The sequence below is a fragment of the Cololabis saira genome, chromosome 17, assembly GCF_033807715.1.
Source record: "Cololabis saira isolate AMF1-May2022 chromosome 17, fColSai1.1, whole genome shotgun sequence".
In the NCBI taxonomy this organism is placed as follows: domain Eukaryota; kingdom Metazoa; phylum Chordata; class Actinopteri; order Beloniformes; family Belonidae; genus Cololabis; species Cololabis saira.
Genome location: NC_084603.1, coordinates 39,831,469 through 39,859,157, shown reverse-complemented (window position 1 = coordinate 39,859,157; position 27,689 = coordinate 39,831,469). Strand labels below are relative to the sequence as shown.

The following is a 27,689-nucleotide window of genomic DNA, read 5'->3' as shown; positions in this document are numbered from 1 at the left end:
GGACTCGAACCTGGGTTGCCCACATGAGGACTATAGCCTCTACAAATGGCGCCCGCTCAACCCACTGAGCTATCCAGGGCCCTGTGCCAAAGTGATGCTTATGTGATGGCAGGTTTTCCTAGCAGACCACTGTGTTCACTCACGTTATCTGTCACTGTGAATATGTTATGGCCGGTTGATGTAACGATACCAACACCGTTAAGCACACACACGTTCTTGAAACAAACTCTCTCTGAAGGGTGACTTTACTAAGCCGGAGACAGGGTGAGGACCTCGGAGTAAGTCACTGCTCCTCCACATCTGGGCGTCTGGTTGGGATGTCTTGTTCAGACTGTCAGCTCCAAATCCGGTTCTTAGCAGAAAGAATCTAGATTGACTTGTTGACAGTCTAAATCCCCCACAACCTTTTCCAAAACGTATTCAAACCAGGGCAGCACGATGGCTTGGTGGTTAGCACTGTTGCCTCCAAGCGAGAAGGTCCCCGGTTTGACTCCTTGGCCCGGCAGGGCCTTTCTGTGTGGAGTTTGCGTGTTCTCCCCGCGTGGGTTCCCTCCGGTTACTCCGGTTTCCTCCAGTCCAAAAACATGCGTAGTAGGTTAATCGATGATTCTAAATTGCCCGTAGGTGTGAGTGTGTCTGGTTGTTTGTATATATGTGGCCCTGTGATGGACTGGAGAACCCCTGTCTCTCGCCTGAAAGTAGCTGGGATAGGCTCCAGCAGACCCCCCTGACCCTGCAAAGGATAAAGCGGGTATAGATAATGGATGGATAGATGATTCAAACCACATTTGGAGGTGGTTTCCAATGCACTCCCCACTGGAACAGATGTGTCATGATATGAATGATTAGTCCCAACATAACACAAGCAACAACCACCACGGACAGGAAGTGACACGTTCAGAGTGATCGCAACTGACCTGTGGTTTGGCTACAGCGGACCAAGACGATGGCGTCAACTGTTCATTGACGGATGCAGAAAGAAAGCAGTACGCGGTACCTTCCTCCATCTCGCGTGCTTTCTTGTAACTGGATAATATTTGCGGCACGGCTCCTGATTCTAATTAATGGTCCTCATTAGCTTGTCACCACGGTCTGCACAACTCTGTTAATGACACAGGTACTTGTATCACGGTGGGTAGCATCTAAAACATGCAGGAAAGGGGGGGGGGGGGCTCGAAGACCAGGGTTGGGAATCACTCCTCTAAACCATTTGTGACAAAAGACAAGACAGTTCACCACCCTCCCTGTCGGCTCGTTTACATCAGCTCTACGCATGTAAGCTACCATAGTTACCATGTGGATCAGGGAACATCAGCAAGGACACACAAATACAATCAAATCACTTTCAATAAATACATTGAAAGGCTGGAAGACCAGATTCTAATTCTGTCTCATTAGAGGGAGATCTCAGGGCGGACCCAGGGCCCTGGAGGGATTATACCTCTTATCTGGCCGGGGAACACCTTGGTGTCTCCCCGGCAGAGTTACAAGGGGGGGGGTCTCTTCTCAGACACTGGTGGACAAACATGATGGACATGATTTATCTTTTTAAACAAAAATGCCATAATCAAACTGCGGCTTGAAAAAGATTAGAGATGAACCAACCGTCCTCTGAAACAAAATAAGTGGCAGTTAAATGAATTGGATTAGGCCGTGAGGCTATGGTAAGCACACATGCCTGCACGTTTGTGCACGTGCAGCACAGAGGTAGCAGCTGTCTCCAGGTCCCTGGAGACTCCCTGGAAGAGCTCAGTGAGGCTGACGAGGAAATCACTCGCCCACTCTCTCACATACACACATGTTCTAGTCCACAAACTCGCACAAGGACGTGGGGTTAGATCCTGACGTAGCGCATTGTGATCCAGTTGAATAGCCACCTCTACTCAGGCTATTTTAGTCCGACTCTCCAGGGATTAGTGACACTAATTACCATCTGCAGGGCTCTCTTCACTGTATCTGTCCGTGTAGTGGCCTCACAAGTGGCTGCAACGGAGCTTCAATTCCTCTATAGGAGTAAAAGACATTGTGTCCTGGGTTGCATGGCCCTAGTTAAGCTAATGTAAGCTGGCGTCAGAGTTTCAGCTAACCTGACACCTCCAGTCACATTTTCTCAGCTCCAGTACAGTTCTGATTTGGTAAAGATTCATGGTAAACATTCAGAACCAGGGATGACAACTTGGCCGATGCCGTCCAGAGTAACGTCCTCAGCTGCTTCTTGAACTGTCCAGTGAAGGTTTTTATACACAACATGAAGCATTTCTTTCTCTACCTTAATTTTGACAAAGACAGATGGCTTTTGGCAGCAGAACTCGTAGTTCGTAACTCCAAGCGTTTTACATCACTTTCATGTGAATGTCACAGCCTATAAAAGGAGCACCGGATACTGTTCTAGATGGGCTCTTTGTATCGGCAACAACAGGAGAGGATGTGTTGGAGACCTGGCAGGTCGGACGTGATCTCTATTGGTGATGAGGCATGGCGATACCGTGGCTGACGTGAAACTCCAGCTTCCTACCCCCTGCAGGGCCGACACCTTTGAACTCACCTCAACAAACACTTGAACCACGGGAATGCCATATGACGAAGTTCCTGACTGACTGATATGTTAATACCAACTCATTTGGCCACAGACTTGAATCACAAGAACACCCTATGGGGTAATTTACAACTTAGTGACAGTCATGCCAAATGCCCGATAACGGTATTTGGCCACAGATCACATCTGACTGTAAATTGCCTTTTGTCTCTCACCTTTGGCTCGTTTATTCCTGCCTTTTGTGCTTTCAACTTACTGTATAAAAGACATGATTTCAAACCACTCTAGGTCAGCACACCAACCCAGACACGCTCTGCGTAGGTCTGCTCCCCGCCGGCTTACTGAATAAAACTCACTACACCACAGCGGACTTCTGAACTGGATTTTATATTATTCTTCGACATTGGGGACTACTGTCCTGGTGCTGTCCTGATGGACGTCTGCCCATGCGCTCAATGATTTGCATCGTTCTGAACACGTGTCAGGAAACGTACCCTCCACCACCAAATACTCAGGACATGCATATCAGCTAAAAGCTGCAGCCTGTAGCTGCATTCCTGGTTACAACTGTCTCCCCAAGACCCTTTGCTGCTCCCTGCCAGACGGCTGATGCTCCTCATGAGCAGCGTCCCAGTCGTCATGATCGATGTCCGTACCTGACCTCAGCTCCATCCTGGTTTCTGTGGTCTGCTTAAGTTTGCCTGTTTAAGAATGAGCTGGTTTTATGTTTTTATGTGTTGCAGACTCGCTAAGTGAGGCTTTAGAAGCCATCAGTGTGAGCACAGACCTGATCGAGGAGGAGCTAAAGCCTCATCTGGATACAGTGTTGACTGCACTGCTGGAAAAGAGTAAGTCACATAACACACCAGCACATGAACGCGCAGTTGTGGGTTCAAAACTTTTGAGGACGTCAACATGGCTAGATTGGACTGAGCTTGAGTTTGTTAATCTGTTGTCTGCTTCCATGGTCTTAATCACTGTGGATTACAATCAAACTACAACAAAACATCTAGTTTTACGAGTGTATTTGTAATGACAGGGAAGAAAACGCTTCATAACCGGTCACTACAACCAGAAGTGCTCCAAACCTGCAGGGGGCGCTCTCAGCTGACTGAACCACAGTGTTTACATCCATGGTTTAAACATACAGCGGGAACGGTAATGTGATGTTTATATCACTGTACAACGCTGCACATTACGAGACGTTTCTTTATTATATTTAACACCAGACGATACAAGGCTGCACATAATATTAATAAGATAAGATCATGATTAGAGATTGACATAAAGCACCTGTTAACGTTACAGCACTTCCCGTTGTAGTGACCGGTTATGAAGCGTTTTTCTTTTGAAGATGGTTTCTTGTTTTATATCGTTTTGTGCTTTGCATCGTTTCTCTATTTGCAGCGTTTGATGATGCTGCATTTGTCTTTGTTTTTTGCAGCACGTTTTTTCATTTGCACCACGTTCCTCTTTTTTTACCTCGTTTTGAGTTTGTGAATTTGAATGGTTTCTGTACTTGAAGCCGTTTTCCTTAAATGAGACGCATTAGGCCGTTGCAGTGTGTTTGGCCCTCGTCGGCCACCGTAGTTTTCCGCACGTAAACAATCTTTTTCCCCGTAAAATGTTGAACTTAAATAATTTGTAAATTGTCTTATAACTCTTTACAAACTGATCAACTACAGCAGCTGCTTCAAATCGGCGGAATGAGTGCTTTTCTAGAGGCACTAATGCCTGCTGATCACTCCTCATGCATGCTTCTGATTAGCAGTGCTCGGCTGCTACTTACCCTCCTAATTCCCCAGGAAGCAGAAAGGCTGGACTTAATTATTCACACGCTGCTTCTGCTTTTTGGCTTTAATTACAAGTTCTTCAATCCTTAAATATTCTAGTTACATTTAATACAAGTATACCTGTCCCTCCATCCTCTGGGTTTTCTGTGCCTCTTGTCTCCCTGGAGTAAGGGTTCTTGCCGGGACGCTGAGAGTGCAGATCAGAAGAGGAACAGGGTTCTGTTAGCTCCAGGTGTAGCTTCAGGGATTACAGGTGGGATGTCTAAAGGGCGATAAACTGCCGACTGAACAGCCAGGTGGAGTGTAGAGAAGAAGAATCAAGCCAGTCAAGGCGAGTCAGTCGAGAGGGAGGATAATATGGACCCTAATGGCGGTTTTCCACTAGTACCTACTCAGCCCGACTCCACTCGCCTCGGTTTGGTTCTTTCCCACTAGGGGTCTAACGTGCCGAGTTGATACTTTTCTGTAACTATTCTGCCGAGGTTCTAAGCTGCTGAGTCGGCTGTATCTGACATCATCACACTACAGGCCACCGATTGGTCGGGGGGTTGGAGTCAGACGTCTGAGTCAGGAGGAGGAAATCAGAGAAAGAGCGACTTGCAGCTTCTTGATCATTTTATTCGACCAGCAATGGCAGCAGAAGTCTGTTTCATGATCCAACTCTGAGGTGCAGATGTTATAATACAGGACTGTCTCAGAAAATTAGAATATTGTTATAAAGTCCTTTATTTTCTGTAATGCAAAAATGTCATACATTCTGGATTCATTACAAATCAACTGAAATATTTCAAGCCTTTTATTATTTTAATATTGCTGATTATGGCTTACAGCTTAAGAAAACTCAAATATCCTATCTAAAAAAATTTGAATATTCTGGGAATCTTAATCTTAAACTGTAAACCATAATCAGCAATATTAAAATAATAAAAGGCTTGCAATATTTCAGTTGATTTGTAATGAATCCAGAATGTATGACATTTTTGTTTTTTTAATTGCATTACAGAAAATAAAGAACTTTATCACAATATTCTAATTTTCCGAGACAGTCCTGTATATGTATTATATAAACCTGGTGCTGAGGAGAGAATTAAAAAGGGATGTAGACGGGAGATAAGGAACGACCAGATCTACCAGGAGTTCTGTCTCTTCATAGCTGCTCACGGCTCCAGCTGACTTTTCAGCAGCACAGAGACAAACTAACAAAAAAAAAGCGTTGCTGCTTGAAGTTTCTCTCACTCACATTTTTTAACTTGGTATCAAACACAAGCCACAGACCCAGCAGCACATCTATCATCTCCTCCAGGTTCTACATCTTTAGTGTTGTTGTCTTCTTCCTTTAGATAACACAATCAAATACGTCACAGCAGCTTCACTCCAACCTCCTATTTCTCATCCAGGTGAATTGTTATGTAAAAGAAACTTGGCCGAGTTGACTCGAGCTGAGATGAGTAGAGTAAAGCCGAGTAGGTGCTAGTGGAAAAGTGCCATAACTGTACGTTTCAGTATCAGGGCGCTGCTGATGGGCCTTTGACATGGGCCGCTGTCCCGTCCCTGCGAGTTGAATGCCAACGTTTTCTGGTTGTCTCTTCTTACCTTTGAAGCTTCGTTGATCATGACTGCATGACTGACCTATTTCCTCCACTAAGTTGGAGTGTGACAGGTCTAGCAGCATATTGAACATGCTGCAATCAGACTCACATCCCTCCAAGACCCACGGGTCAGCAGGTAGTGGCCTCCTCCTTTACTCAGGAAGGAAGGGCATGGCTGGCGTCCCAACAGCACTTAACAATACAACTCCATCTTCATCCAGCTGATACAGATGTTTCCATTCCACTGAGATAGATATTGACATCAGTCTGTCCTTATTCTGTGACTAAGCATAGAGGGTCTGCATTGACGTCACTTCCCCACTGGACCAGCCCCCTTAACTCGCACTGAGTGGCAAAAACAGCTGCAACTAGGGGAGAAGACGGGATAACAGCTGATTATCGTCTTAAATTAAAGGCAGTTGGACTTGACAGTGACCCGTACAGTTACCCCAAGAACCAGTGGTCCATGGACATTAATATTTGGTACAGTTACCAAGAACCAGTGGTCCATGGACATTAATATTTGGTACAGTTACCAAGAACCAGTGGTCCATGGACATTAATATTTGGTACAGTTACCCCAAGAACCAGTGGTCCATGGACATTAATATTTGCTACAGTTACCAAGAACCAGTGGTCCATGGACATTAATATTTGGTACAGTTACCAAGAACCAGTGGTCCATGGACATTAATATTTGGTACAGTTACCAAGAACCAGTGGTCCATGGACATTAATATTTGGTACAGTTACCAAGAACCAGTGGTTCATGGACATTAAAGGTAGTGTCCTTGATTTTGGAGAGCTAGCAAGATTTGAAAGTGGCACCTCCTCTAAGCCCCGCCCCCTCCTCCCCCTCCCAGCTTAAATCATGTAAAAACTCTAACCAATCCGTTTCATTCGGTCCGAATGAAACGGATCGGTCCAGGACCAGAGGCTTGGCAGGGGGGGAAAGAACCAATCAGATGCCTTCATGCCGCCCAAGCTCTGTACCTCCCCCCCCGTCCCATGCGCGCACTCGCTTCCAGCCCCCCGTGTCCACTTCCCACGGGTCCTCCTGGGCTCACAGTGTCCCAGTGTAACCCCCCTCCCTCCCCTCTGCCACGGACCCCCAGTATGTAGTTATTATGTAGTTATTTCCAGAGCGGCTCGGTCCCGCTGTGTGTGAGAGCGGGGAGCAGAGCGTCGGTCTGGGCTGCTGCTGCAGGACTCTCCGCCCAGCAGCAGCAGCCCGCAGGGACACGTGCAGCCGCACTGAAGCACCGCAGCAGCTCCGGCTCGGAAGCAGTATGGGGGTCCGTGGGGATGGAGGCGTCTCCATCCCGGCGAGAGCGGAGAGCGGGTGGCAGTGCGCTGCAGGCTCTAGAGCCCGGTGTAGGGTACGGCGTAGGCTACGGCGTAGGCTACGGCGTAGGCTACGGCGTAGGCTACGGCGTAGCCGTGGCTCTAGAGCCTGCAGTGCACCGCCACCCGCTCTCCGCTCTCTGCTCTCCACTCTCGCTGGGATGGAGACGCTGGTGGGCAGGATGGACGTTTGGGTGGGCACAGCCCCCCCCCCCTAAAACCGGCCTCGCTTACAGGTGAATGAGACATGGGGTAGTTTTATTGAAAATGTGCTGTCCAAAATGTCCTGGAAAACTCGACTCCTGCAAATGCGCGTTCCCCAAAGTTTGTGGGGGCGTGGCTTTGGATGGAGCGCTGACGGGAGGGGGAGGAGGGGGCGGGGCTTAGAGGAGATGCCACTTTCAAATCTTGCTAGCTCTCCAAAATCATGGATAATACCTTTAATATTTGGTACAGTTACCCCAAGAACCAGTGGTCCATGGACATTAACATTTGGACACAAATCCAGTTTCCTGATATTTATATGTACTTAAAGGGGACCTATTATTTCTCTTGCTTTAACATATATAAGAGAAGGAGGAAAGCAACCAAATTCTGCAGAGTCTGTACACCCGCCCGGATGAGCCGTCCAGTGTCATGTGGATCTACGAGCCGTTCAGATTCTGCGTGAAACCACGCCCACAACTAACTCCGCCGGCCTGAGCGCCCGCCATTTTTCGTAGCGGTGTATCGCGTCATTCAGGCAGCCAATCAGCACAGAGCCTCATTATCATAGCCCCGCCCACTCAGAATCCCGCATAGATAATGAGATTAGAGAATGGGAAGATAAAGACATGGCTCAGAGGCTGAATTTCTAATTTATTTAGCAAAAACAATCAAAAGCTTGTTTTTAAGACATTCAAGGCCTGTTTAAAATAGTTATTAGATGCCATAATAGGTCCCCTTTAATTTCTACGCCTGGGAAATACACAAAGCAAAGCTTGAAGATACAAAAGTCTTGACGCTTGGTCTGACTTCAAGGCAGGATTTGTTGTAGAAATTAAAGTGATGAGGACACCGAACTTAATGATTTGACCGTTTAACGTTAGTTACCCAAAAATCCAACATTACCTGGTACAAAATGGGAACCACAAATCCACGTTTCGGTGCCTGGAATCCAGTTGTTTCTGTGAATTGCAGCGATCCATTTGTCTCTATTAAGCTTATTTTTCAGCAGTCTGTAAAACGATAACTTTTTACGATAACAGGGTTGGACTGTTTCAGATTCATACAAATGAGCAATGTGCAAGTGCATTACATCAGTTGTCATTATCATTACTGATATCATGTTTGGATATGTGTTTTCTTTGCCTTTGAACTTGGTTGAACTGGGTTTCTTCTCTGCAGGCAGCACATGCAGACGTACTGATGTGGTTTTATTTCAGATTCCCTGGCCTGTGAATCATCCTACCATCTATGATGTGACGCACTACTATTTTTGTGTCTACCCCACAGGGGTCTGCACTCAGACAGGCCAGCGTGACATTCAACACTTACATTTCTATGATTTCTGTCAACGAGGGGAAAGAGGTCACTTTGCATAAACACTCACTAAAACATTTGATCCATTGTTACGTCCCTCCGAGTTTGTTTAATTCAACCATACAGACAGTGATAATATCTCCAGTTCACAGATGCCCAACATTTTCACACACACACACACTGCATGATCACATTCACTTCATTAGCTCCTCATGAATAATTCATGTTTATTGATTAGCTTTCAAAATTTGATGGGAGAGGATCTGGATCCGCGTGTTCTGTTGGTACAGTTTAGAGGAAACTGATCGCTCCTTTAATGCCCTCATAGATGGCAATTATAGTGTGTAAATAGCAGATAAATCTGCATTCTGTGTTTGTCACGCTGCAGCCACACATGAACGATGAACGATGAAAGCAGTCAGAAGTATATTGAATTAGTCTCAGAAGCATCAGAACATGAGCAGGGTTCTCAGTGTGCTCTCTGAGGACAGTGAAGGATCAGCTAGTTTAAATCAGCCCACGATGCAGAAATGACAGTTTTCAGTCACCTCCCTGCTGGGGACTAAGTGAACAGCATTTTTATGTTTTACAACTCATGCTTGACAGTGATGACAGTGGACTTCAGGAAAAACCCGAAATTATTATTATTATTATTATTATTATTATTATTATTATTATTATTATTATTATTATTATTATTATTATTATTATTATTACTATTATTATTATTATCATTGTTAGTATACTATATTATTATTATTATAGATAGCGGATAGGTGAATGGATGAATGAATGGGATGCATGGGTCTGGGGCCCTCTGTTGTCGGGCCTGCGCGGGTGTCGCCCTGTTGGGGGGTTCCCTCTCTCCGGGCTCGTCTCCGGTCCCCCCCGCTGCCTCCGCGGCGGGGCGCCCCTCTGGTCTTAGAGGGCCACTTTCGTGGGGGGCGGGTGCACCTGCCCGCGTCGGCGGCCGGGGCGGCTCTGTCTCTCCGGGCAGGCTGGCCCCTCGCCGGGTGGGGGTCGTTGGCCTGGAGGGTGAGGGCCTCCTGGCCACGTGTCCGGCCCGGACCGGGTGGCCGGGGATCACATGGGTCCCGGTCCGTCGCCGCGGGATCTCTGGCTGCTTCTTCCCGTGTCGTGGGGGCCCGGCCCGCTGGGGGGGGGGCCTCGCTGGCGGTGGGTTTCCTCCCAGTTTGAACCCAAGCCTGCGCACCTTTGCTGCATGCCATTCCCATTCTCTCTCTCTACCCCCTTCCTGTCTGCAACTTGAATAAAGGGCCACTAGAGCCACAAAAAAAGAAAAAAATGTTTGGGTTTGTACTTCCTGAAGGTAAGCAGGGGTTTCTGTGAACAGCAGATACAGACCTCCCTCCTCTTCGGCCAATGCTGTAATGAAGATGGTTTATAAGGCTTTTTTCTTCTTGTGTCCACAGAGAAAGAGGCTGCTGTTGACATTGTGAAAAGTGGGATTTTGCCCACGCTGGCCCAGACGCTACAACGTAAGGGCCACCTGAGCTGCCAGGTGGCTCTGGTGGTGGCGGAGATGGCTCGAGAAGGTACGAGCACCTTCCTCTTCTTCATCTGGGTTTAACGGAGTTTACAGGGATTTCATAAATATGTTAATGTTAAGTCTCATCTCTGCAGGAAGCCGTTTATGTGTTTAGCTTTTAGAAACTACAAAACTCTGAACTGCATAGCAGAGGGAGGAAAATGGTGAGGCGTTGGACTGATGGTTTGATGACTATAAAATAAATATAAATAAAATCATACTCTGAACTCTTAAAGGGCTGTGTCATACACACCATGCTTAGCGTAGTTTAGAAGAAAAGATCAAACTTTAGGACTTTAAACCGTCATAGGGTATATTACTGATGAAGCCCATTTTGGACATTTCCTCTAAAATAACACCAAATTGAAAATGAGTGTGGCACAGCAACTACAAGGTGTATTTGAATAAATCTGGTATTAAAATAAAGTTAACTCACATAAGAGTACAATATACATGTTTAAATATACATATTACCAGGCCAGGTTAAATGATACGGAAGAGTATTAAGGCCAGGCAGGAGAAAAATAAAAATAATAATTTAGAGGAAGATTCTTTTTTCATTATGCACTTCGAGAAGAAAGTCGAAAATGTTGAGATTAATTTTGAAGTACAATTTCGAGAAAAAAGTCGAAATGTTGAGAAAAAAGTTGAAATGTTGAGATTAATTTTGAATTAAAATTTCGAGAAAAAAGAGAAATACCGAGAATAACGTTAAAGTACAATTTCGAGAAAAAAGTCAAAATTTCGTGAATAAAGTTGATATGTTGAGAAAAAAGGCAAAATTTTGACTTTATTCTTGAAATTGTATTTCAACATTAATCTCGACAAGTGCTCAATAAAAAAAAAAAAAATCTTCCCCTCTCAAATATTTGTTCTCCTGCATGGCCCTAATACTCTTCCGTAAAATGAAGATAAAACACTGTATAGACATTTTTTTTTCTCCACTTTTTGAGTTTAGTTTTGAATCCCTGTAGTGAGAAACTAAACATATATGAATTCCTTTCAAGTATGAGTATTTTGGGCTTTCTGTATCAATCGACTTGTCAGTAGACAGTTCACAAACCCACATCACTTCATGCATTATCCAACCCCAACAGTGAAATGACTGCATGTCTCTGAGATCCCTGCTCAGGAACACTTCTGTGCACGACGAATGTTCACAGAGACGTCGCGCTATCAAAGCAGATTTTGATTTAACATGGTGGGGGACTGCGGGAGTTTTTCACAGGCACATGATTTATAATGGTGAAACATTAAAGGTAAGATTGAAGTTAGTGTTGGGCTCCAGAAAGGGAAGTTGTTTTCTCTAATCTTCAGCCGCCAGCTCGGTGACCGTCACTCACAGACAAATCATTTTTATGTTGCTGCAAACCTGGTGTCGTGATTTGTTTAGGTGGAAATGGAAATGATTTTTCTTTTTTTTTTTTTTTTTTTTTTTACCTTGTCTGCACACATATGGAAATGATTTTTCATGTGCACAACCCACATCCTCAGCTCTGCTGCTCATCCCAGAAATGCATGTTCCTCACAAATGTGTTAGCATTTAAAAGGGAAATGAACAGATTCACTGCCAAGAAGCATGGTTACAACAAAGAAATACAGGACTGTCTCAGAAAATTAGAATATTGTGATAAAGTTCTTTATTTTCTGTAATGCAATTAAAAAAACAAAAATGTCATACATTCTGGATTCAAATCAACTGAAATATTGCAAGCCTTTTATTATTTTAATATTGCTGATTATGGCTTACAGTTTAATATTAAGATTCCCAGAATATTCAAATTTTTTGAGATAGGATATTTGAGTTTTCTTAAGCTGTAAGCCATGATCAGCAATATTAAAATAATAAAAGGCTTGCAATATTTCAGTTGATTTGTAATGAATCCAGAATGTATGACATTTTTGTTTTTTTAATTGCATTACAGAAAATCACAATATTCTAATTTTCTGAGACAGTCCTGTATTGTACTAAATACTAATTTCTTTACTTTTTGTGGTACATTTACATAATTCAGGTTTGACTAAAAGTGGTTAAAATTTAATCACCAACTAAAGTGTGCCAGGTAAGAAAATAGGTGAATGGGCAGGTCTGTGTACGATCTTGCAATTGGAAATAAAGCCAGAGAGGAGCAAAGTTAGAGCAGAGCAGGGCCACACAAACATGCCCACAAACATGCACACAGACGGCTGCCGTAGGGCAGGATCCTGACAGGAAGAGATATGGATGTGCACCAACGTGTAATGAGCTCTCTGACCACGCTCCAGTGTGTCTCCGAGTGTCAGGAGACTCGGCCTGTCGGTTTTATTTTCACATTCTTGCTGACAGAAATGCTGCAAACATGCCTCTGCTCCTGCTCTCAGCAGCACTCACATCTAACTGATTCTACTTGATCTGCCACTCTCTTGTGCAGCAATGACTCGTCACTTACACGTCTACTTCCAAACAGTCATAGACGAACCCAAGAAGATGTTTTGATTTGCCTCCTGAGAATCAAATTGGTTCACCAGGTTACTTCTGGTTTTCATTCTCAAACGTCCGTCCAAACAGAACATCAGTATCAGAGTACATGAAGTAACACTAGGGATGGGAATCGAAAGCCAGTTCTTGTTGAGAACCGGTTCCCAGTGTTTCAATTCCTTGGAATCGTTTGCCGTTTTTGCAAATGATTCCCTTATCAATTGCAGTGGGCGCGAATGACGTCACATTCCCACCCAGCAGGAAAACATGGGGACAAAGCGGCATAAACGCTCGAAGGTTTGGTTATATTTTACCAAAAAGGCTGACAACAGGGCGACTTGTTGTTCTCCACAGCTGGAGACACCATAAGTCCAGAAAGAGCGCGTATCCTTCCTGAAAAAGCAGATATGCTTATTTTTCTGCTAAAGAATAGTTAATTGTTCATAGTTGATGGTTGCAGAATTGCACAATGCACAATTCCATTGCACTTGAGTTGATTGAATTTATCACTGGCAGACATGGTTTTATTTCTGAGTGCTCAGCTCAGATATCCTTTTAAAAAGGAGAATTTTAATTGCTATTAGAGAAGAATATTTATTTTATTATTATTATTTTATATTTATTTTTTTCTGGGGACCCCCCGGCCTCTTAAGACCTCACTGTTGACCTCACTTGTATTTTTTTGTACAAAGATATAAAACAAAGTTGATGCTAATCGACCTGTTTGTTCTCCTTTTTTCCAAATGAGAATCGATAAAGAATAAGATCGTTAAACAGAATCGAAAATAGAATCGGAATTGGAAAAATCTTATCAATTCCCATCCCTAAGTAACACGTTGTCCATGTGCATGTCCTGCAGCTGCAGTGAGAGAGCCGTGCATCGAGGCGGGCCTAGTGAAAGCTCTGGTTCCCCATCTGAACAGCAACAACGAGGAGATGCTGCTGAACACTGGCAGGGCCATCGGAAGGATCTGCTTTGACAACTGTGAGTTGTTCTGTCAGCAACGTTTACCGACTCCCAACGTAGTCTGTGTTCTCTGGGCTCAGACAGTCACAGCTTTGGTTTCTCCGGTCTTCCCTGTTCCCTCCAGCACACCAACAGGACAAGCTGGTCCAGAGTGGAGTCATCTCCAGACTCGTGTCCATTATGAGGACGTATCCAGAAAACGACCCGCTGGTCAACGTCTGCCTGCTGGCCCTGTGTAACCTGGCTGACATGGGTGATTATTCTGTGGTTGTATTATGCCAGAGTAGTCATCACTAGGTGGCGCTATAATATAAGGGTAAAACATGGTTTTACCCTAATTAATTTTCAAACATTTAACAATTATATATTTAAAATATATTTACACAAATGTGTGTATCATGCCCTTAAACTAGTATGTGCACTCTTATTTTAGTATTAACAACCTCCATTTCTGTGGAAAAAAAATTATATTTGCTAAGAACTACATTTCCCTAGAGTCATGCTATACAGCTTTATGCTAATCAGCGCCATATTTGTAGTCACATTGGTTTGGTTAACCCTAACGTATGAAAACGTTTTAAAAAACATATATCAATTGAATATATCTATTATGTAGTGCATCTGAAATAGTAACTATATTTTATAGAGATGATGTATGTTAAGGAATTGTAAATATGTTTGTTTATTTAGGATAGTTTATTTAACGTCATGTAACTGACTGATGTATTCACAGTGATTCAACATAAGTTGTAAATGTACCTGTGTACGGTTTATTTTAAAGGAGCTTGAGGCAGGATTGAGGCAGGATTTATGAAAAAAATTCATATACGTTTTAAGTTTTCTAGTAATAATGTCAGATGAAGCGTTCCAAACCCGAAAGAATGAGCCCTCTAGTGTATCTCTCCGTTGCCTTGAACAGGCTGTGTGCTGCAAAATGTGCTGCAATGATGACCCAAATTTCCCGTGCTGTCCTGAGGATGTGACGTCACATGACGCTGCATGCACGTTCTCCCCGTTGTCCCGTGCCGGCTTCACTGTTGGCTGCAGTACCCCCGACGGCCGTCGTGGTGAAGGGTGGCGCTAGAGAGTCTCATTTCTTAAAAGGAGCCTCATGCTCCTTTAAGAAAACTCAAATATCCTACCGTTCAAAAGCACAATATATTTAACAGTTTACTTCCACGTGCATAACAGTAATCAATTACATCACATCCGCGATCGAGGCACTCGTCACGTGATCAGGATCTACGCTCGTCACTCTATGACGTAGAAGGGACGCCCAGGGAATTCCCTGTGGTTTACGGAATGGGAGAATGGTTAAAACAATGAATTTAGATATCGCCTGTCTCCACTTCCTGGTTCAAAAGAAATTAAAAATGACGCTCTGGTTAAGGTCTGGTTAGGTTATTGCACCACTTATGATTGGTTAGAAGTAGGAAACGCTTGTGATTTTTGCTAAAAATAATAATTTCACATCACTTAGGCCACCTCCGTCGTCATGGCGACAGCAAACAACATGGTTAAATACTCAAATTTACGTTAAATACTAGAAAACACGGTTAAATCCGGTTCCGGTTCTCTCTCAATCGCCATTGTTCACTGTGAACAATGGCAAAGCCGGAAGCTAAACAAAGAATCAACTAGAGACGACGATAACAATAAAATTGTTGTAATTCAGCCACATTGGAGGGTTTTAGAGCATGAATCGCCTTTTCTTTTCTGCTGAAAAGAACGCAACCCCCTAGTGCTCTGGGGGGTACTGCACCGCGGAGAAATGGAGTGACGGGGAAGTCCGAAGGTTCACGACGGCGTCACGGCAACGGCGTAGGCTCTGCGTTGGTTTAACCTTAAATCAGGCTTTAGAAGGAGACATATATTTCAACCGATCACTCTGTTGTCATAGTTGGTTGCCTCCACTACGGCCTTATTGGACCTTTTGTTTGCAGACTGTGCGAGAGAGGCCCTGTCGGGCCTGGACGTGGCAGACGTGCTCATCTTTCAGCTCAAACGGGCTCCCGATGCCGAACGCCGACACGTCATCTTGGAAATACTGGGTTCCCTGAGTGAGAGTGGTAAGACATGGAGAACTGCAGGACAGAGGTGTGGTAAAAAGAAAGAAAAAAAGATCTGCTTTCAGTTAGCCCTTGTGCTTTGGGTCAAAATGACCCAATTCTTCTGTCCTTCTTTCCTCCTGCCATGCTCTCTCCTTCCTTCTTCCTTTCCTCTTTTCCTCCTTTACTCCTTTTTCTTCCTACCTCCCTTTGGTCATTCGTTCCTTTATTACCTTCTTTGCTTTTCCTTCCTTCTTTCCTTATTTTCTCCATTCCTTCCTTCTTCCCTCCCTTCTTTCTTTCCTTTTCTCCATTCTTTCCTTCCTTTCTCCTTTCCTTCCATCTTTTCTCCCTTCCTTACTCCCTTTCCTACTTCCTTCCTTCCTTCTTTTCTCCTTTCTCTCTTCCTTCCATCTTTTCTCCCTTCTTTCCTTCCTTCCATCTTTTCTCCCTTCCTTACTCCCTTTCCTACTTCCTTCCTTCCTTCTTTTCTCCTTTCTCTCTTCCTTCCATCTTTTCTCCCTTCCTTACTCCCTTCCATCTTTTCTCCCTCCCTTCATTCCTTCTTTTCTCCCTTCCTTACTTCCTTCCATCTTTTCTCCCTCCCTTCATTCCTTCTTTTCTCCCTTCACCCTCCATTGACCCAAAGACAGCACAAGGGTTAGGAAGTATATGTGTTTCCTTATTTATACGTCTCTGAATGCAGCATTATTCACACCATAATTTATTATTCAATTCTCAATGATTGATTGAATATTTTAAAGATTGGGTCCATTACCACTGGCCATTCATTCCCTACACTAATGGAATATGGAGGGACAGTAATAAGCTGGATTCACACACCCTTACCTCTTGTAGATGATGTGGTACTCTTTCATCAACTTGCTTGGGTCTGGGCTGCATCTGACGCCTCCCACTGCTGTCGCTATAAATCACACATTTTTAGGGTTTGACCAACACCTCGCCTCTAAAACTGACTCCCCACATGCAGGTAATCACATCTGAATCAGTCTTATTGATTCTGAATCAATCACTCATACTAGGCGGCTACAAGTACCTAGCTCAGTACTGTTACGTACTGTATATTCAGTACTCGAGTTGTAAAAAACAATCAGGGGGGGTGGTGGATTTTATCATATGGGGACAGATCATTTGTGCTGATTACAAATAATATAATATATTACAAATAATAGCAGTGACCAAAACAGCTGCAGAAATACTGCAGGAATGACATAGCAGCAGTTAAATGCAGCCTTCTGTAAGCTTGAAATATCCACTGGGCTTACATCAAATACATCAAAACACAACAATAAAAAACACTTTTCTGAACTTATCAATATGACTCTGTCCTTCACAGGATAAGTAAAATGGATCACTGCAAAAACTCACAATCTTAACAAGAATATTTGTCTTATTTCTAGTTAAAATGTCTCATTTTAGTAAAAAACATCTCATTACACTTAAAACAAGACTCATCATTGGAAAAAACAACAATTTTCACCTGTTTCAAGTAGATTTTCACTTAAAATAAGTAGAAAAAAACACATTCATTGATGAAATGACATAAGGGATGGAAAGGGGGGATGGCAGTTTTACAGGGGGGATGATTTGGACCGTTTTTATTTCAGGGGGGATGATTTGGACCGTTTTTAATTCAGGGGGGGATGATTTGGACCGTTTTTATTTCAGGGGGGGATGATTTGGACCATTTTTATTTCAGGGGGGGATGCCATCCATCCCCCCTCATCTCCCCTCAACTCGAGTACTGTGTATATTTCACTACGTGCTTGATAAAAAGAAACCTTTTGCTTTTGTCTTTTGTTTTGATCCTATTGCAGATGCACGATGGGATCAAAACAAACACTGTTCATGTAATCAGTTGGTTCTGATTAAAGAAGCCAGCTTGTGTTCAGCTTACCCGTTGTGCTGCCAGATACGCTGAAGCTGCAGTTTGCTGATTCGGGAGTGCCAGAGTCTCTCTCAGCGATGATCCGCCTCCTGCAGGGAGGTTCTGACCCGCACGACTTCTGCAGCATGAAGATCGCCTCCAGCCTTATAGTGTCTCTGCTCTTAGGAGGTCAGTCATGTGGGATATTGGCCCTATACATTGATCTACTTCTGTCACCACACTTACCAAACATTTCTTTAATACTTTGATAATGATGCAGGTTGTCCAGTTCATGCTGGCTGACAGTTGTCTCAACTTTTCCTAAATCACATCACAGCAACAGTACGTCTACGAACCTGGAACACGTCAACTAATGATCATCTGTCATCTACAGGACTGTCTCAGAAAATTAGAATATTGTGATTTTCTGTAATGCAATTAAAAAAACAAAAATGTCATACATTCTGGATTCATTACAAATCAACTGAAATATTGCAAGCCTTTTATTATTTTAATATTACTGATAACGGGTTACAGTTTAAGAAAACTCAAATATCCTATCTCAAAAAATTTGAATATTCTGGGAATCTTAATCTTAAACTGTAAACCATAATCAGCAATATTAAAATAATAAAAGGCTTGCAATATTTCAGTTGATTTGTAATGAATCCAGAATGCATGACATTTTTGTTTTTTTAATTGCATTGCAGAAAATAAAGAACTTTATCACAATATTCTAATTTTCTGAGACAGTCCTGTACAATTTCGTGAATAAAGTCAAAATTCCGTGAATAAAGTCGAAATTTCGAGAATAAAGTTGAAATACATTTTGATTTTTTTCTCTAAATTGTACTTCAACATTAATCTCGACATTTCGACTTTTTTCTCGACATTTCGACTTTTTTCTCCTGCCTGGCCCTAATACTCTTCTGTAAAAGACAAAGACCTTAGAAGGGAAAAAGAGGGCAGAGGCTGGAAATGAAAATAAGAAACATTAAGACTATGGGCCCGATTTACTAAGATCCTAAATAAAGAGTACTAAATTGCGTGTGCACTGAAAAAGTTTGCACGTGCTGTTGTTGTGTGTTTTGCGGGTGATCAACTAAGATTGCGTGCGCAATTGATAACAGGTGCAAACTGCAGTATTTAAATGAGGTGTTGCGCGTCTTACGGTTTGCGAGCGCAAAATGAAATTTGACAAGTTGGAGTTAGAGATATTAGTGGAAGAGGCAAATTGTTGTATTCAGCACCCCTGCCGTGAAAAGCACCCCCTCGTATATTCAATGATAAGTAGACCAAGAAAAAAAACACCACACTGACACTTCAATATATTTATATATACACACTCACCCAAACACATACTTAGGAGTTTATATTATATATATTTACAAATATTATGGAAGACAACACAGTAAGCAGGCTATTAATTAATGACATCAATAACCATTTACCCGATTTTTGTTATCTGTGACTGTGATTGTGGGAAAGTATGACTATTGTGGAATCCATGAGCATTTAAACATGAATCATTAACACAAAACCGGACGCTAAACAGAACGTGACACGGAATTAGAATATCATTTTTGTCAGACGAGGAGGTGCTTTTCACGGCAGGGGTGCTGAATACGGCACAACACCGGGGTATGAAGACTGCAGAACAAGTATAGGCGCATAATAAGAAACACTTTTTTCTCCATGAAAACACGTGATTTATTTATCATCACAAATAAAAAAATGAAGGTGCCTCCTGTGGCAACCTTTTGCTGAATAATACTCGATTTAACATTCAAATAAAATATTTCTTCTTTTGCATGTGGAGAATCCTCACAATAAATTGAGCCATCCCCACCCCAGTCCTCAAATCAGGCACCAACAAGCATCCCTGCGTAATGCTGGGCAGATTAGCACCTTCCTTTCGAACGTATTAAATACAGACGCAATCACAATCCCCGCAAAAACTTTCAGGCTTGGTAAATCTCATTGCGTGTTGTAAATGGAGATATTTGCATTTTCCCCTCCCAGTATTTAGCGATTTCTGGCGGGTACGCCCCATATTGATTATTCATCAGGGCAAAAGTACTAAATGAATAGCGTGTGCTATTTTGCTCATTTGAGAGGCGCAGTCCTCTTTGCACGCTGTTAGTAGATCAGCTTGCACATTGGTTTGCGGGTGATGTCAAGTTTGCACACGTTTTTACGCACGCAAACCTTTAGTAAATCAGGCCCTATGTGTCATTGCTGCTTACTGTACAACATATGGTGTCTTTTCTTAGTTTCTGTCTTTATCTTGTGTTGTGTGTGTTTAAGATGAGTCGATGCAGAAGTGTTTCGGTGAGGGATCAGGGACGGTGTATCAGGATATCCTGTCCTGGCTGCAGAGCTCCAACACCCAGCTGCAGCTGTCCGGAGCTCTCGCCATCGCCAACTTTGCAAGAAACGGTAAGTTATTTTTCTGGAGGGACGCATATTACAACAAAACATTTACGTTACTGGAGAAAGATACTTAAGCTTTTTCTTTCATCCTTGTCTTGAGCTGAGGAAACATTCTGTTTTAGGTCCCTGGATACCTTATTTCTTAAGTCTTTAAAGGAGCAGGAGGCAGGATTGTGGCAGGATTTATGAAAAAAATTCGTATACGTTTTAAGTTTTCTAGTAATAATGTCAGATGAAGCGTTCCAAACCAAAAAGAATGATCCCTCTAGTGTATCTCTCTGTTGCCTTGAACAGGCTGTTGCTGCAAAATGTGCTGCAATTGTGGGCCGGAATTTCCCGCGCTGTCCTGTGGATGTGACGTCACATGACGCTGCATGCACGTTCTCCCCGTTCTCTCGTGCCGGCTTCACTGTTGGCTGCAGTACCCCCGGCGGCCGTCGTGGTGAAGGGTGGCGCTAGAGAGTCTCATTTCTTAAAAGGAGCCTCAAGCTCCTTTAAAGGAGCTGTCTGTAAGAAATGTCCAAAACTGGTACTGCAGTCACTTTCAAAATATTGTTGAGATGCGTGTACCCTCCCCCTCCTCCCCCCGACCAGAGGTTGCCAGGTTGGCTGCAGAATGCAGCAGGAACGTAGGCTGCCATGGCTGCCATAATTAGAGCCGAGCTGGCAACCCGGATGCCGAAACAATACTGACTTGGTGATTGGGAGATAGGTGGAGGGTGGAGCTTCAGAAACAATACTGACTTGGTGATTGGGAGATAGGTGGAGGGTGGAGCTTCAGAAACAATACTGACTTGGTGATTGGGAGATAGGTGGAGGGTGGAGCTTCAGAAACAATACTGACTTGGTGATTGGGAGATAGGTGGAGGGTGGAGCTTCAGAAACAATACTGACTTGGTGATTGGGAGATAGGTGGAGGGTGGAGCTTCAGAAACAATACTGACTTGGTGATTGGGAGATAGGTGGAGGGTGGAGCTTCAGAAACAATACTGACTTGGTGATTGGGAGATAGGTGGAGGGTGGAGCTTCAACATAAACATCAGTTGAGGGCTGCAACTCCTCTTTTTAAACTGGAATATCCTGGCTTGAGTGCTGTTGTCAGTGACATAAGTATTTGAAATTAACATGATTTTTAAATGTCTGTTGACATATCGGGGTCATTTTATGATTCGTTTTATTATTGCTCTTACATACAGCTCCTTTAAGTCGCACAGAACACCCCCACCCCCCTCCCCCCCGCCTCCCTCCCTTTACTGGACACACAGTTGTGCATATAACACAACATCACTCAGGAAAAGTCAGGAAAATCGACTAGGATGACACAGAATACAGGAATTACAAACCGCATTATAGAGAATATACAGTATCAAATGTCAGAGTAACAATGTTTTAACATCCTCTGCAGCTTTTTTCCACATCTCCAACATTTGTTGCTTGGAGTTATTTATGCGAGCTGACGACCACTCCAGATAGATTATCTCCAATAGGGCTCGTAGCCAGTGGGTGATTGATAACTGGTGCGGTGGAATCCACCTTAAAACTATAATTTTCTTCGCCGCGGTCCTGCCAGCTAGCCAGAGTTTTCTCGCTATCAGATCAGACACCTTATCCACTACTTGAACCCAGATCCTTTGCACACCTGGACATTCCCACAAGACATGCATTAATGTACCCATAACACCTTGATCACAGAACATACAGTCAGGATTGGTAGCCAGACCCATCATATGTCTTTTACGTGGTGTTAAGTAATCCTGTGACAAATCTTGTAATGGATTAATTGGTGATTTGGGTTTTTAGATGATCGAAAGACATTTTCCCACACCGTATCCCAATTAATTGACTCAGTTCCTCCGTGTATATCTGCCTCTCAAGATCTGCGCTCAGGTGATCCTGTAGGAACGTATGATAGGCGATCGTTATAAATATAAGAGACTGTTTTCTATCAGTGATACTAAGGGGTGAGTCCTCAAATCAGCCCCCCATGGAATCTTGAGTGAATTAAGGGCTGACCTTACTCTAAAACAGAGGAACTGTGAGCTTCTTGAGATACCAAAGTGGGACATTAGGTTGGGAAAGTCCAAAATTGCGTTTTGACCTGAAATATCCCCCAATGTCAAAATGCCACGTTCAGCCCAGGATTGAGAGATAAATAGTTTGCAACCCGTCAATAAGTTGGCGTTATGCCAGATGGGGGATTGTTTGTGCCATTTTGAAAACCCATATATTTTTCTACATTTTGCCATGGTTTGTATTACATATGATATTATTAGGCCAAATTGGGAATAACATTTCTGAATAACATTTGACTGAATCAGAAGGATTAGTTTGAGGTTTATTCCTGTACTGAGCTCACAGCTAACCTGCATGGATCGTTCACACCAGTGTCGGTACATACAGCTCTAAAACGGGATAGGTGTCTTCAGCTTTCCTGTCAATCCTGGAGTAAAGGAGCATATTTTTCTGCACCGGTAAGCCTCTGGTTGCAGCGCTGTGATTCACTAAGCAAAGCTGCTGCTGTGTCTCCACCAGACAGTAACTGTGTGAAGATGCTGGAGCTCGGCGTGGTTCCTCACATCCTCACCTTGCTGGAGCACCACGTGGACGAAGGAGACGTGTCCGTTCAACACGCCGGACTGAGCGCGCTCAGGAACCTGGCCATACCAGGTACCGTTCACACCAAACACTCACAATGCACCTCAAACGACCAGTCCATTCAAGATCACCACGGTGAGCACATCGGTGCATGATGCAGTAGTTTCACATCAAGAACAACACAACGGTTCAGCACACAATGGTAATTCACAGGAGAAAAACAAGCCAAAAAACCCCAAAACTAACAACAAACTAACTAGTGACCTACGATATAAATCTGGGAGACATTTTAGTTTTTAGTTTAGTTTATTTATTTAGCAATATAAGACAAATCGAACAATAAATGTAAAAACATTGAAATAATATGCTAGGAAAGGAAGAAGCCTGGTGGCTTATATAGAATCCTTTCCATATATGAATAAAAAACACAACAAAAGCTACACAAGGGGGAGTAAGAACACAAAAAACACAAAAGAAAATGTAACTCAGATTAAATAATAAACACTACAAAGATGAAACAATAAGAAAGTTGGAGGATGGTGATGATTTAAGAGATTTATTGAGTGAATTCCACAAGTGATGAAAGATTGATGTTTCCATGTTCTACAAAACGGTTAATTAAAATCATCTTTGTGCCTTGTGGCATAAGAATGAATATCGGAATTAACACAAAAGAAATTATGAAAAGAAGAAGGAAGATCTTGTATATAATTTTTAAACTTTAACATAAATAATGTTTGAAAAATGTTAATTTAATTGATGGATAATAATGAATATTTAATGAAAAGGGGAGCAGATGGCTCATATCTGTTTGCGTGTGATATCATTCTGAGAAACCTTTTTTGAATTATCAATAATGTATTAATATATGTTGAATGTGTCGAAGCCCAAACAATGTTTCAGTAATTAAGATGAGGGAAGATTAAGCTATAATAGAGAGTTAAATGAGAGGAAGGAAGAACAAAAGGACAAACTTTTCTCAAAATATTACCTTTATACATTACTTTATTGTTAAAATTACATCTCATTCACTTATCAAAACTTTCATCTAAAGCAACTTGCCAGTTCTGGACACATCGGGGGTCCAACATTTCCCACCAGGACAGTTTAGTAACAGTTTTGTAACAGTTTTGTAACAGAGGTAACGTCAACACAACAGGCAGCAGGAGTGTTTTACTGGTGGGGGATGATTCACAGGTATTTAGTCCAAACATAGCTAAGTCAGATTACCACGTGCAATCCGGTCAGACAGAGGTTTAACAGGTGCTTCAAAATACAGGTGAGATGCACAATGAAGAAACGCTGAACTAGCACTGGGAGAGAGGAAGTGGAAACTCTTCACCGCAGGTGTGACCGATCCTCCTGTACAGACATCAGGCTGCAGAGACTTGTAGTTTAGTTTATTGGTCCTTTCAATTTCCACATATATGTATATATATATATATGTATATATATATATATATATATATATATATATATATATATATATATATATATATATATATATATATATATATATATATATATATATATATATATATATATATATATATAATGTTCCTCTTAGTTCATATTGGCTAACCTTGCTTTGGAAGAGCTTCTGAATCCTGTCAGAAAGGGTTTTATTGTTGATTTTAAACATAAATTGAACTGTTTTACGGTCCACTAAATCTCTGAATTTAAGCACATTTTAATTTATATATATAGTTTATATATAATTATATAATTTTTTACTATTACTAAAAACAGGTATTACTTCATATCAGCAGAATAATACCTATTAGTTTAAATAAACCTGAACTCGTAGTCCTTCAAAGAATAATGGAATGGATGTCCAGCACCTTTGCTATGGCAGGTTAGTTTCTCTCTCTGCAGCCGCTCTGTCAGTGCTCTCACTTGAAAAAGACGGGGATCTGCAATGAATTGTCACAAAACAAGCCTTTTTTAAGTGGAGCTGGCCACGTCTGGGATACGGAAGAGTATTAGGGCTAGGCAGGAGAAAAATAAAAATAATATTTTAGAGGAGGAAGATTTTATTGTACTTCATACGAGAAAAAAGTCAAAATTTCGTGAATAAAGTTTTGATTGATGATTTGAAACACATAACACATATGCCGTTGCATAACTTCAGAAACGTATCCTCAACGTTCCACTCCAAGGATGTAAGTTAGTAAATTAGTTACGGCTGCTGCTGCAGAGCTGTCAGTCGCTCTAACTGGATTTGATGGGTCAGAGGAGACAATTCCACTTTATTCACCAAATTGTATTTCAACCTTATTCTCGAAATTTCAACCTTATTCTCGACGTTTCAACTTTTTTCTCGTGCACAATAAAAAAAAAATCTTCCTCCTCTCAAATATTTTTTTCTCATGGCCCAAATACTCTTCCGTAGAGGGATTTCCAGGAAGTGATGGTCCACAATTTCACAGAGGCCTACAATTTCTACAGGCAATCGGTGTCCTGTAGTGTGATGATGTCGGATACAGCCGACTCAGCAGCTTAGAACCTCGGCAGATTAATTACAGAAAAGTATCTACTCTGCACGTTAGACCCCTAGTGGAAAAGAACCAAACCGAGTCAAGTCGGACTGAGTAGGTGCTAGTGGAAAAGAGCCAATAGATGAAGGTGATAATTTTTTGGGGGGGGGGGTTGTAATGGATCATAATTTCTGCAGCCAAGCCTCTTTACACACCTTTACTCAATCCTGCAACCAGAGGAGACCACTCAGACTTACACAGGTAGACAAACACACAGATGGAGCATCAGCTCGTGAGCACAGGCAGAACTGCAGGATGTTGCTCTCACTAAAACACCTGAAAGACATGTTGTATATGTATATTTTGTGTCTTCCAGCAACCAACAAAGTGCGGATGCTGGAGGACGGGGTGACGGAGAGGATAAAGACTCTGCTGCGCACCGACATGCCGCCGGTTCAGTTTAAACTGTTGGGTACATTGCGCATGATGGTGGATGGACAAGGTGAGAAAACTGTAAACAGTAACGTGTGGACACAAGCACCAGGTCATTGTCAATGAGAGCACCGTCTACTGTAGCTCTACACCCAGCGTAGCGTCCAAATGCTGTAGTTATTTCTGAACGACAAAGAGCAGGAATCAAAGGGAAGGACTGTCCCTGTAAAGCAGCGGTTCTGGTTCTGGAGGCTGCTGGGCCGAGCTAACGGCTCACCAACGCCCCCCCCTGCTGTTCACGCACACATGCTTTCAACAAATCAACACGCTATCAGTGCTGTCCTTTGTAAATCATTTCCACACTTCAAATCTTTCCAAATATCGGCGCCAGAACATTTCAGAATATAAAAATGGCATAATACAGGACTGCCTCGGAAAATTAGAATATTGTGATAAAGTCCTTTATTTTCTGTAATGCAAAAATGTCATACATTCTGGATTCATTACAAATCAACTGAAATATTGCAAGCCTTTTATTATTTTAATATTGCTGATCATGGTTTACAGCTTAAGAAAACTCAAATATCCTATCTAAAAAAATTAGAATATTCTGGGAATCTTAATCTTAAACTGTAAGCCATAATCATCAATATTAAAATAATAAAAGGCTTGCAATATTTCAGTTGATTTGTAATGAATCCAGAATGTATGACATTTTTGTTTTTGTAATTGCATTACAGAAAATAAAGAACTTTATCACAATATTCTAATTTTCTGAGACAGTCCTGTATATCACGGCTCAGTTTCAGAGGCCTGATTGTACGTACAGCTGTAAAAAGGGAAACTTATCCGTTTTTTTTTTTAATAGTTCTAAATGTATTTTATCAAAAAAAATGTCAGAAAAGTGGAAAAAAAAGTGAGAAAAGTGTCAGGTGTGATGTGTGATAAAAGAGTTTCAGTTAAAATGAAAGGAAAGGTGGTGAAAACCATGGTGAGACCAGCGATGTTGTTTGGTGTAGGCCAGGGGTCTTCAACCTTTTTTAGCCCAGGGATCCTTGGGTGAGAGAAAAACAGAGCAGGGACCCCCGCTTGTAATTCTTATTCTTTCCCTCTTTTTTTTATGTGTCACATTTTAAGCCTGGCTTCTAATAACTTTTGAATGCGTTTTATTCTGCTTATATCACCTTATTAACCAATTCCTGACTGGGTTATTAGCTACATGTGTTTATGGTTGATGAAACTTTGTCCTCGTCAGACGTGGAAGGAGTAACGTTAGGCCGAGCTGTAACGTTACAATCTCCAGCTTTAGGCTTCGTTGTTGTCACTAATTTATCCATCAGGTCTAACTAGTGTTAAATAGGAAATAGCCAAGTCAATTTCGCAACAAATTTTCTTAAAAAGTAAGCTAGCTCGTTTTTCCGCTCTAAAGTTGACATTAGTCACATGACTCACGTCAGGGGAATCATTTATGTAGAGTTGTAGACTAAATAGTTATTGTCAAAAGTAGATTATCACCTGTTAATGGAGTTTTCTCGATCATATTATATATATATATACATATATATACATATATATATACACATATATGTATATATATATATATATATATATATATATATATATATATATATATATATATATATATATATATATATATATATATATATATATATATATATATACATACACATATATATATATATATATATACTGTAACGAAGCGCATTTCGTTACTTGTACATTTTGCACATGTGGGTTATTTTCTGTGGCACAATAATAATGTACATGAATAACGGCACTTTGCACTTTAGTCACGATAGCACTTTATTTACCAAGGCTTGCACAGTACAATTTGCACATTGCGTATTTGCACAGTTTATTGAAGATAATTAATTGAAGATACAGATATTGAACTTGCTCTATTTATTGTATATTTTATTGAAGTTATTTATTAGGTGATTGCATGCCTTCGGCCAGGGGCGGCACTCGGCACTCGGCTCCGCCTGCAAGAGAGTAGAGCAAAGTTGAGCTTCAACAGAAGACTGTGTAATTGCAAGTA

At 42.1% G+C, this 27,689-nt stretch overlaps 1 protein-coding gene across 1 annotated transcript in view; it reads left to right on the top strand.

Moving 5' to 3' along the window:
* The window catches only part of si:dkey-191g9.5 (rap1 GTPase-GDP dissociation stimulator 1-B), a 40,345-nt gene that overhangs the window by 1,269 nt on the left and 11,387 nt on the right, over positions 1–27,689 (top strand). Inside the window, exons 2-10 of the mRNA XM_061745339.1 lie at positions 3,280–3,384; positions 10,217–10,339; positions 13,650–13,775; positions 13,882–14,010; positions 15,701–15,826; positions 17,739–17,882; positions 20,001–20,132; positions 22,659–22,793; positions 25,575–25,700. Coding sequence (XP_061601323.1) covers positions 3,280–3,384; positions 10,217–10,339; positions 13,650–13,775; positions 13,882–14,010; positions 15,701–15,826; positions 17,739–17,882; positions 20,001–20,132; positions 22,659–22,793; positions 25,575–25,700 — 1,146 coding nt within the window. The remainder of the gene's footprint in view (positions 1–3,279; positions 3,385–10,216; positions 10,340–13,649; positions 13,776–13,881; positions 14,011–15,700; positions 15,827–17,738; positions 17,883–20,000; positions 20,133–22,658; positions 22,794–25,574; positions 25,701–27,689) is intronic.